We start from the raw sequence: 12,174 nt of genomic DNA, 5'->3' as shown, positions 1-12,174 counted from the left end.
TTAGGATCTGTTGCCTGTTTTACTGAAAATCGAAATAGCGGCTTGTAGAGGCGCTTTCTGTCCAGCTTACTTCGACGTGTGCATCAGTCGCTTGGGTACAATGAAAGCAGACCCTAGAAAATAAATGGCAACGATATTCGTGGTATTGCGGGTGATGCGCGCCAGCTAGTCCACATTGCGCTTTTCACTCCTTGAATATGCTTTGAATTGGGCTGCCACGCATGCATGAATGGGTGGCGATTATTGTATGGTTTTCTCAAGGATACAGGCAACGTGCAGAGCGTATTCTCATGATTGCACAGCATGAGCGCGATGTCACAAGACGGCGAGCACTTGTAACATCAAAGTGACGTGTAAGCACTAAAAAATTTTAAATTATGCAATTTTACGTGCCCAAACCATGATTTGTTAATGAAGCTTTGTCACAGTGGGGGATTCCGGAATAATTTGCACCACCACGGGCTCCTTAACGTGCTCCTAAATCCATATAGACTGGTGTTCTCGCATGGAAACGCGCATGGAAACGCGGCCGCCGTATCATACATTCAATCCCGCGACCTCGTGCTTAGCAGCCCAACACCATAGCCACATAAGGAACCACGGCGAGTCGCACTGAAATTGCACAACCATCCAATTCAGTTTAGAGACCGCAGCGCAAAAGCTACTTTCACATTGAGAAAACAAACATGGATGATACACTCGCGATTGATTCATTATAAGAAGGCACGCTGATTATATTACCAGCGGTGCACATGTATGCAAAAAAAAGCCAGACACACATGTTCCACAAGCAATACTTGATCCGATGCACAAAGTGAAGCAGCTTATAATGTGGCAGAAAAAAATTGGAGGACGCTTAAGCTTCGCCTTCAAGAGTGGGACGCGACAGCGTTCCCGTCGACCCGCCAAGGGGTATAAGACAATGCGCTACGGCACAGCAATCACTTACGATGCGCCCCGCATCGGACTTAGCGCCCACCTATCACGCGGTGAGCGTCGAGCAACGCAGCGTTTGGCGCGGCAACGAAACGTGCGCCTGAGCGAACGAAACGAACCAAAGAACTCGGTGTCTCGGAGGGGAAACGATCTACGCCAGCCAAACGTCGTGATCGGCACGGGCAGAGAGATAGATAGTAATCTAAACCGGAAGCACGGCGAAGCGTCGTCAGGGGAGAGGGAGTCCCGCGACGCGCCTGGCAGCGGTCCCAATGCGCGCGCGGCGCGCCTCCTGTCGGGGCAGCGCCGTACATTGAAAGGAGGGGGTCTTCTGTGTTTGCCGCAAGATGGCTCTGCGTGTGCGGAAAGCGCAGAAGAAATGCAGCGGAAACGCACTTCGCAACTCGTGTAATTGTGACTTCTGTACGTTACATGTTCATAATTACCGATATACACCGCAGTATAACTTTCCACGGCTCGTTTCGAAGGCAACACCGCATTCACTAGAGGCGCGTTTGCACTGCTTGGAAGCATCGAACTCGTGGCTGAGTCATTCTGCTTCCGGCCACGGTCGTGAAAGGACGCAGGATGGCTGGCTCTTCGCGAGCTGTGATAACGGCCGATTCTGGCCGCGGAACATCGTTTTTGGACGGCCTGAAAGATTACAGGATTGTACTGCCGCCGCTGCCAACCGGAGAAGGACTGAAAACAATGGTTGTTCTTCACTGCGACACCGCTGGAAGGCCTTACAGGATAGAAGATTTCCGCCAGCCGATGACAGAAGCCGGCGTCATTGAACAGGTGGGCGGTATCGGAGCGTACCAGATGTCGCACGTCTGGTTAGTCAACTTCCGTAGTGAAGAAGCCAAGAAAAAGTTGCTCGACATAGGGCATATTGTTGTTAAAGGGAAGACTTGCGTTGTCTTTGACCCTGAAAGGCAGGAAGTGCGGCTGAAGGTGCATTGGTGTGCCTTCAACGTCAGCAACGAAACTCTGAGGCGGGCGTTCGCCGAGTACGGCGAAGTGAAAGAAGTTTCGAGCGATAGATGGAAGACCGGCGGGTTTGTAAACGCCGACTCGACTACTCGTGTTGTGCGGCTGGTTCTTCGAGAAGGTGCAAGCCTCGAGCGCATACCCCATCAGCTGCGTATCGGGAACGGGACAGTATTAGTCGTCGTGCCCGGGCGTGCGCCGATATGTCTCCGCTGCCGCAACACAGGCCACATTAGGCGGGACTGCAAGGTGCCCAAGTGCAGCGAGTGCCACGCCTTCGGGCATGAAGAGGCTGAATGCACGAAGTCATACGCCCGCGCCGCGACTCGAGGAACATTCGGCGATAATAGTGAGCTGCACATGGACGAGGATGAAGCTGAGCAAGCTGCCTCCAACCCAGTGGTCGAGAGCCAATAGGCCGCAGCGCTGAGCGATGAAAAGGAAGGCGCCATGCCAGGGACTCGTGAGTCAGCGCCCAGCACCCCCAAGTCGGCAACCACGAGCATGGATACCAATTCATCGCAAGATATACCACGCCCTTCTGAAAAAAGCAACGAGGAACCCATGGAGTCTGACCCTGCGGCTGCGAAACGACGCCACGACGATGTCAGTGCAATGAGCCAGGAGCAACGACTGCGTCTCCTAGACCGCCGGTGGGGCGTAGGTGAAGGGAAAAAGCAGCGTGTCACCGGCGGGCAACGATCGTCGTCGCTTCCTCGCGACGACAACCCGAAGACCTAATAATGGAGGGACGGCACTGCACGGCGCGGCGTTGTGCGCATGAAGGTAAGCGCCGTACTGGCGGCCTGGTCTTGCTTAACGATGGCGGCATTTGAAAGACACCTCGTAGTAGCCACGCTTAATGTCAGGGGTCTTTCATCCAGGAGAAGGCAAAATCAGCTGCTGAGACTCGTGACTGAGCAGGAATTGGATATCGTAGCGATACAAGAAACCAAAATCGAGAGTCAAGACCAGACCGACAGAATGGCGCTCTCGTTCAGTAGTCGGTATGATGTTTGCGTGTCTCATGCCGTGGGTGCCTCGGCAGGTTGCATGCTGTTGATTCGCCAGTCTCTGGGAGCGATTGTGGAAAGAGTCGAGACTTGCGTTTTCGGTCGATGGATTGTCTGTGACATCACACTTGCTGGTGTGGAATTGCGTATTATCTGTATTTACGCACACACTAACATGGCAGAGAGGCGAAACCTTTTTGAGACAGTCGGCAACCATTGTGACACAGACCGTCTGCTCGTCTTAATTGGCGATTTCAACTGCGTAAGCAGGGCACGCGACAAAACCAGTGCGACGCCCTATCGAGATGCGAGTACAGCCTGTTTGGGTGACATAATTGACCGCTGTCATCTAGAGGATGTTGGCGATTGTCTCGGATGTGGTTCTGGCGTTCGGTTTACCCATTACCAAGGAACGAGTCACGCGCGTCTGGATCGGGCGTACGTATCTGTTGAACTGATACCGTACTGCAGCGAATACAGCGTACAACCAGTGCCGTTCAGTGACCATTGTCTTGTTGTATTCCATGTAGGTAAAAGACAAGGAAAGAAAAGCAAATTTGTGTGGGAAAACTGGAAACTTAATGAGAAGCTTCTAAACGACGATATCTTCGTGGATCGCGTTACGTCGGCGATACATGAACTGCCAATGGAGGACAACGAACTTCTGGGAGCGAAATGGGAAAGATTTAAGCAGGCAATGAAAATGATGGCAATTGAACGATCGTGCGCTATAAAGCAAAAGCAAAGGCTGCAGGAAAACACGCTGAGAGATGACCTAAAGTTTTTGATAATGCAAGAAGGAAAGCAGCCAGGCACTTGCACCGAAGAAATGCGCACCGTCAAGCAGAAACTAGAGGCAATAGATACGGAGCGATATCGAGGAGCGATCGTGAGGGCGAGGGCACAGCGGCTGATAGCGGGCGAAATGCCCACAAAACGTGCTCTCGGCTTGGAAAAAAGGCACGCCCGCAAGAATGACATACCAAAAATAGAGTGGAACGGTGTAATCTACGTAGACAAAAGAAATATAGAAAGGGCCTTTTATGAATACTACAGCGGGCTCTTTGGTTACACCAAAGTAAGAACCGAAGACTTCAAGACCCGTTTCCTCTCTTTAATGCCGCGGCTTAGTGATGATACGAAAGAGCGGCTAGAACTGCCCATTTCAACAGAAGAAGTGCGGAAAGCCATAGAAGACCTCAACCCGGGAAAGTCTCCAGGACCAGACGGGCTAGTAGCACCGCTTTATAAGGCATTCAAAGATGATTTAGCACCGGTTTTGGCTACACTGTTTAATGAGGCTTATGACAAGGACATGCTTCCCCCTTCATTTTTAACATCCCATACAATTTTAATACCAAAAAGCGAAGATGAAGCTAAACTGCGACAGGTTACCGCTTACCGACCCATATCCCTGACTAATGTAGACTACAAGATCTTCATGAAAATTCTGGCTAAAAGACTCCAAGCCGTGATGCAAGAATTAGTGGGACCACATCAGACCTGTGGTATCAAAGGTCGCACCATATATACCAACATACACACAGCCCGGTCCGTGCTCGAGTGTTGCGATGCTTTGCATCAAAGCATCGCAATGCTCCAGCTCGATTTAGAGAAAGCCTTCGACAGGGTGCCGCATGACCTCTTGTTCTCTGTTTTAGAGCACGTTAATGTTGGATCAGTCATCCGCCAAGGCGTAGCCATGGCGTACAGAGGATGCACAACGCGGTTGTTAGTAAATAAGGGGGTGGGAGCGCGCATCCAAGTGCAACGCTCTGTGCGTCAGGGTTGCCCCCTGTCACCACTGCTTTTTTGTTTGTATATTGAACCTTTTTGTTTGAGTGTTATTGAAAGCAACAGCGTTCATGGTTTTCGTTTGCATGCGGCGGAGGTCCGCATTCTCGCGTATGCTGATGACATTGCCGTATTCTGTGCTGACTACGAAAGCGTTCGTGTTGTGGTTCAAATTGTGAAAGACTTTTGTTCTGTGAGCGGGAGTGCTGTGAACTGGGCCAAGTGTTTGGGGTTCTGGCACGGCGACTGGCCCTTAACCCCAACGAATTTCGCAAATATGACTTGGACAGCAACCCCAGTAAAATATTTAGGAGTGCCGCTGGAGAATTATCGTGACAGTGAGCCATATTGGAAAGGCCAAGTTGCTGAAATGCGTGAGAAGGCCGACAGGCTCAAAGGCTTCAGCTGGTCTATTTTCGCGCGTGCCACAATTTGTAACCTTTTTTTTGTAACCAAGCTGTGGTATGTCTTGCAAGCAATTCATTGTTCACGCGTCAATGTGCAGAAGCTGCACCGTGTATTTGCGGTTTTTGTGTGGGGAAGCACTTGGGAGCGGACACGACGCACCAATCTGTTTCACCGCGTCCGCTCTGGAGGACTAGGTTTGGCCCATCTATATCTGCGCCAGTTGGTTAACCGATTTATGTTTTTTCGTGACACGACTGACCCCTTTTTGCGAACTGTGTGTCAGGTTAGGTTGGGCAGGGTTTTGCCAAATTTGGTTGTTAGTTCGGAGAGTATGCAAGGGAGCATTTTTGGCTTCCTTAAAGAGGTGTACATGGCATGTCGCGTCTTGCAAGTGCGATTTTCGTTTGAATATTTGTCAGTGGTGTCGCGAAAGAAACTTTATAAGGACCTGTGTGAGGTCTTTCTTCCGGTACCGTTGTACAGGTCGATGTACTGTGCAGGTCCATGGCTGTCAGTTCTAAAACGTGTGAAAAGAATGACTGTACCAGGCGGAGTTAAAAGTTTCTTCTTTAAGCTCCATACGAACACTCTTGAAGTCAAGACGTATTTGGAAGCGAAGGGTTTCTTTGTGCCTTGGGGAAATCATTGTTTTATATGCCGGAAGCCGGAAACTATCGAACATGTTTTCTTAGATTGTTGGGGAGCCCTTTTCTTTTGGGACATTCTCCAACGCACGATTAAAAAAGACTTACCGGTTGATGCTTTCGGAATTAGATTTCTGCCCGTTGAGAGTGAAGACGGGATTCCTTTTGACATGATTATGATATTGGGCCTGCACAGTATTTGGCGATCCAGGATGGCGGCCAGCCTCGCAGACATTGATGCCAGGCCCATAAGACAGTATTTTTGTGAATCTGTTAGCAGAGCTATTGAAGGCTACAAGATACAAGACCCAGTGCCTGAGTGGCTTCCAAGAATGGAAGCTTTGCTACACATCCGTGAATTTTAATCTCATCACGTAACCCCAAGTGAGGGTGACGTTTTTTTAACATACGTGTTGTGTTCTTCGCGCGGACTGATTTGTAAACTGACGTGTTGAAGTCGGCAATAAAGAAAAAAAAAAAAAAAAAAAAAAAAAAACTCGTGGCTGAGTGGTAGCGTCTCCGTCTCACACTCCGGAGACCTGGGTTCGATTCCCACCGGGCCAATCTTGGAAGTTGCTTTTTATTTATGAAGCGCCTGCCGTGATTTATCGCTCACGGTCAACGCCGCCGACGCCGACACCCGACGCCGACGACACCGGCTTTTCTGCGACACGAGCTCCTTAACGCTATCGCGTTAAAAATGTCTGGAGTATAGAACTCGCCTCGAAGCTCCTTTTACATCAGTATGTCCCATTCAAGAAGAAACCAACCTCCTCAGAAACCTTAGCTTCAGCAATCTTGATGCTGTAATCACCATTTTTGAAAATTTTCTACACCACTGGGGCGCGCATCTAGCTCTTAGTCATGCGCCTCCGTTGAATGCTGGGGCCTGGCCGCAGGAGCCAAGGAGAAAAAGCGTGCCTTGCGAAGCGCACTCAACAGGCGCGCGAGGAGAATCGAGGAGGAAAGCGCCGTGGGGAGGAGAGTGTCGCTACTTTCGAATTATTAAGGGGTTTCAGCGTTACTTCAAGTCCCGCATCAGAATGGCAAGTTGGGTCAGTTGGTTGGGATTCATACTAAGGTTTGTTACAGCGCAACCTAAGACAAGGACCACCGGATAAAGACTACATTGCCTACAGAGCCGCCGCCGCTAGGAAATGTACGTCGTTCCCGTGTTTGTGCTTTCTTTCTGAGCTATGAGCAACGCAGCCGGCGGGAATGCTTAGCCTGCTCCTGCTGCTAAACGAGCTGCCCGAGCAGAAGCTCAGCGCCGCCGCCAGAATCAAATTCTTTGCCACAATATATCGCGGATTCAAAACACCTAAACAACTGCACTCAAAATTCGCATTAGAGAGTGTCGGAATCATCGTTGAAATTTTTAAGCCGAAAGCCTTAGCTCTCGCCATTTCAAGGTCGCATTGTGAGATACAGAAAAACAGCGCACAGTAAAGGGAAATAGCACGCGTGCTGTGTATACATTGTCACATAGGCTTAGAGCTGTATATGACACAAAAGGCCCTAGTCGCAGACGTGCAAGACCGGGGAAGTACACCACGGCGGAAGAGGCTAAAGCAGCTCAAAATGCCGCTCGTCGTAATCGCCGTCAGGAGGAAGCTGCTGCAGCGGCCCTAATCGCCGCAGGCTTTCTGGGAATGCAGAACTGGTGGCTTTCGCCTTCACATTCAGAAACTTATAAGCATCCCCCTTATTTTTTAAGTGTGACATGCTTTTAGCTCCTGTTATCGGCGACTTTCAAGTGACCTTGAGCCAAAAGCCAGAACATCCGGACAAATTCCGAGAACAAAACAAGATAATCCGGGCAACCAGTCAAAACTTTAGAAAGTATTGTCTCTGGCCCCAACTCAGTACATGACCGCATTACATACGCTAGTTACTGCCCACATGTTTTAAAAAAAATATTGCTTCCGAGTTCTAATGTTTGTTCACAACAACTCTCAAGCTGTAACTGCTGGTGCACTGAAGTTTTATTTGTTATTTCCAACAGCGACGTTCAAACGGCAGATGCCGTAAGAGTTCCACGAAAGTTCGTCTGGTCAGGTAACATGATGAAGAAATTGCGGTCACTTACCAAGTCAACTTGGTCAGTGACCATTGACTTGGTCCATTGACTTGGTCAGTGATAGCAATTTTTTCATCAGCATTATTTATTTCCTTGCTATCTTTTGGAGCTGAATGCCAGCGGTCCGCGAGTTCTGCGGCGCATGTTCTGCGCTGCCTCGAGATGGTGCCATGCTGTGTGGCGCTTCCTTCAGGCGCTTCTACCCGCCGCGCTGGCTTAGCAGTTATGGTGTTGCACTGCATAAGCATGAGGTCGCCGGACCAAATCCCGGTCGCGGTGGTCGCATTTCGATGGAGGCGAAATGCATGTCCCGTGCATTGGGGGCACGTTAAAAGATCACCTGTTGGTCAAAATTAATCTGGAGTCATCCACAACGGTGTGCTTCATAATCAAATCATGGTTTTGGCACGTGAAACCCCAGAATTCAATTCATTCATTTTCTAGCTGGGCAGTGTGCTCTGCCTCCCTGGCGTTTTTCGCTGCCTGTCGTGCGGCCTTCAGCAAGTGTTTTTCTTCCAGCTGGGCAGCGTCCATATGGACCAGTGCGCAGTATTGTCACGTAGTGATGGTGAAGAAAGCAAAACGGTGAATGGCGAAACTAGCATTTTATTGGGTGAGCTTGTGCCCAAAAAGCAAGTTATTTATGCCATCTTTGCCTGGTCGTTTCTGAGTGCTCTGGAGCGCTCTCGCGAGCGGTATTGTCTTCGGCTGGTTGAAAGAGGGTACGCGCTCTGCGTTCGGCTGGTTCTTCTCGATTGTCCTTCTCGCTCTTCGAGCGCTCTGAGGCGCTCCGATCCCTGTCGTCAGAAAGTGGACCTGGAAAAGCCCTAATGGTGAAACAAGAAATGAAATTGATTTCATACTTTCTGCTGATCCCAGCATAGTGCGGAATGTAGAAGGGACATGTAGGGTAAAGTGCAGTGATCATAGGTTAGTAAGGGCTAGGATTTACCTCAAGATGAAGAGAGAATGAGTAAAATTGGTCAAGAAGAAACAGGTCAATCTAGAGGCAGTAAGGAAAAGCAAATTTAGGCTGGTACTTGCAAACAAATATGCAGCCTTAGAACAGAGAGATGAAGATGACATAGAGATAATGAATGAAACCATAACTAGGCTGGCTTCAGAGGCAGCAATTGACGTGGGAGGCAAGGCACCAAGGCAAACAGTAGGCAAGCTCTACCACATAACAAAGGACCTAATCAACGACAAAAAATGAAAGTGTCCAGCTCAAGAGATAAGATGGGATTCGCGGAAGTGTCAAGACTGATCAACAAGGCGAAAATAAGTGATATTCGAAACTAAAATGTGAGAAAGACTGAAGAAGCCATAAAAAACGGACGTAGCCTGAAATCGATGAGAAGGAAACTTGGCATAGGACAAACCAATATGTATACACTGAAAGATAAGCAGGGTAATATCATCAGCTATCTCGAAGGTATAGTAAAGGCAGCGGAAGAATTCTATACTGACCTGTACACTACCCAGACCAGCCAGGGTACCTCCATTAGAAAGAGTAATGAACAGGATACTCCTCTTATAACTAGCGATGAGGTCAGAAGGGCCTTGCAAAACATGAAACGAGGAAGAGCGGCAGGAGAAGATGGAATGACAGTAGATTTAATGAAAGAGGGAGGAGACATAATGCTTAGAAAACTGTTGGCTCCTTATACGAAATGTCTATTGATTGCAAGGGTCTCAGAAAACTGGAAGAATGTAAACATTATATACTAATACACAAAAAGGGGGACGTTAAAGAATTGATAAATTATAGACCCATTAGCTTACTCCTGGTGTTATATAACATATTCACCAAAATAATCTCCTACAGAATAAGGGCAACACTGCGCTTTAGTCAACCAAGGGAACAGGCTGGCTTCAGGAAGGGATACTCTACAATGGATCACATGCATGTCATTAATCAGTTAATTGAGAAATACACAGAGTGCAATAAGCCTCCCTATATGGCTTTCATAGATTACAAAAAGGCATTTGATTCAGTAGAGATACCAGCAGTCGTAGAGGCATTACGTACCGTAAAATGGGATTACTTTGTGACAGATTTCGTACGTTTTGATTCTCTCATTGAACAATTATCAACATAAAGGCGAATAAAGGCGACATTGTGGCGTAATGTTGCTAAAACCTTCCCTCGTACGACGGTATATTCTACAAATCCGCATCTGTAATACAAATGGCTATATTCAGCTTAAAAGCTGTCACAAAGTTGCCCCGCACAACGGGGCAACTTTGTGACAACATTGTTTTTGGCTGAATATGATTAGGAAGAAAAGGGCTGGCATAAAGTTACCCCATCAAAAGTTTATTTGCGTTATCTACAATAGGTTTCTGCTCTGGCAACGTTACAATTATATTACAAATTATTCATACATGTAGCTCCTCAATCAAGATCTTTTACCTCAAAGATGCCTCACTTGCCTACCGGCCTAGGGGATTCAATTGTGTACAAAATTTCTTCTTTTGAGTAGAAAATAGCGCCTTCACGGTCCGGCCATCTCCAATTCTTTTCGGTCCTCTCCATAGTGCTGACGATGTACCCCTCAGGTTTGACTTCCATTATTCTTCCCATGAAAAGTTGTCCCTCGAAGTTTACTATGACAAAGTCAGCATCTTTGAAGATGCTTTCTCCGGAACCCGTACCGCGGACCCTTTGGACGTTGCTAGTATTTGGAATCATGGAAGTGGTAGGAGTGTCCGTTTCCGATAGGTTGTCAATACTTCCGGAGAGTACTTCGGAATCACTTGCATCTCCTTCCGACCACCTTTTGTTGTCGCCGTGCTGACCATCTGAAGACGATTCGCTGTCACTGCTTTTTTCTGCGCTGTCGTCCTCAAGAGAAGACCTCTTTCTAGGTCGTCTAGCTGCAATACCGGAGGAAGAGCTGCCTTTCTTTCCGGTTGTCGGTTTTCCCGTCCTGCTGGCTTCTTCTACTTCGGCAACCGATATGCTTTTCCCCGCTGGGACGTTGAGCATCTCCCTCCTCTTGGTGGCCCGCTTTCCAGTCACTTATTTTCTTCCTTTATTTAAATCCTCCAAGAAGACATACCCTGCGACGTCTGTCATGGATTTCAAGATTTCCTTGAGGACTGATTTAGGAAGCCGTTGGAGAACCTCGGTCTTGTCCCGGGGGAAAATCCTGGTTTTTCGGAATGCTGACTTCAGGTTTGTTTTAATAATTTCCTCCAATTTGATCGTCATTTTTTTTAGTAGACCGAGCAATTCGTCCTTTGGCACAGATGTGCAGTGGCTTCCAGAGGTTGACTCTTTCCATTCCGCCAAAAGCGAACGCCAAATTATTTTCAGGCTACGAAAAACGGCGACATATCGAGAGGCTGCAGTAGGTAAGTCACATTCGGTGGGAGCGCGATGAACTTTACATTATTTTCTTTGCACAGACGAAGCACTTCGAGGCTAATGTGGGAACTCAAATTGTCCCCGATGAGAGCTTTTGGACCATCTTACTTTTTCAATATGGGGAGCATAAGTGACATGAACCAGTCTTCGAAAATTTGGTGATCGAACCAACCAGATTTCGTTCGATTATACCGGGCCCCCTCTGGTCCATTTTCTGTCCATGTCGACCAAAGCTTTCCTGCTTTGTAATTGATCTAAAGCGGAGCCGACTCTCCCGCAGCACTTCCACAAACCATAACTGAAGTACAGACTTTCGATGCGTTTAGAATTTTTTCTGGATACTTAGCTCCTTTTCTAGTTATCACATTTTGGCTCCCTGGATCATCCTGTACATTTATTTGTTTCGTCGTAGTTCCAAATGTTTTCGTCCCGAATATCATCTAGTTCTTTCTCCAGATGGCCAAAGAACGTGTCGATCACTTCTGCATCCATTCAGGCCCTTGCATATGCGATGTTTTTGGCACGCGTTCAGAGAGGATATCTTTGTGACGTTTCATGAAAGAGTTTACCCACTCCTTACCGGCAAATTTGCCATCTTTGAAGGCAGACATTCCCGTTCGGTCAAGGTACACCTTCACCACACAACGCAAGTCAAACTTTGTCATTGGGAAGCCAAATGAAGACATTGCGATTGCATGAGCATTCAACCTCTGCTCCTCCTCTTCCATAAAAACAGGTTGACGACCAACTTTTTGAGCCGGTCGATCGACTAAACCCCGAGCCTGTTTAGTCTTTAACCAGAAGGTGTTCCGATGAATATTGAACCTAAGAGGAAAAACAGACAACACATATGACATAGATAACGGTAATGCATAGGTAAGGACCTAAAAACAGTAGTAATAGTACTCACTAATCTTTCAGTGCTGCCCTCAA

The 12,174-nt window shown here is 48.0% G+C and overlaps 1 protein-coding gene across 1 annotated transcript; it reads left to right on the top strand.

The window, feature by feature from the left end:
• The first annotated feature begins 1,476 nt into the window (after nt 1-1,476).
• LOC135904520 (uncharacterized) lies at nt 1,477-6,250 on the top strand. Its single transcript, XM_065435326.2, has one exon. The coding sequence runs from the start codon at nt 1,525-1,527 to the stop codon at nt 2,344-2,346; it is 822 nt and encodes a 273-aa protein (XP_065291398.1). The 5' UTR covers nt 1,477-1,524; the 3' UTR covers nt 2,347-6,250.
• The last annotated feature ends 5,924 nt before the right edge of the window (nt 6,251-12,174 follow it).

Source organism: Dermacentor albipictus, chromosome 2 (genome assembly GCF_038994185.2).
Source record: "Dermacentor albipictus isolate Rhodes 1998 colony chromosome 2, USDA_Dalb.pri_finalv2, whole genome shotgun sequence".
Lineage (NCBI taxonomy): Eukaryota > Metazoa > Arthropoda > Arachnida > Ixodida > Ixodidae > Dermacentor > Dermacentor albipictus.
The sequence above is the reverse complement of the archived record's forward strand: the minus strand, read 5'-3'. Positions and strand labels throughout refer to the sequence as shown.

Bases quoted from the DNA above. Each gene is read 5' to 3' on its own strand.
- LOC135904520 (XM_065435326.2), top strand. From the start codon at position 1,525: ATGGCTGGCTCTTCGCGAGCTGTGATAACGGCCGATTCTGGCCGCGGA.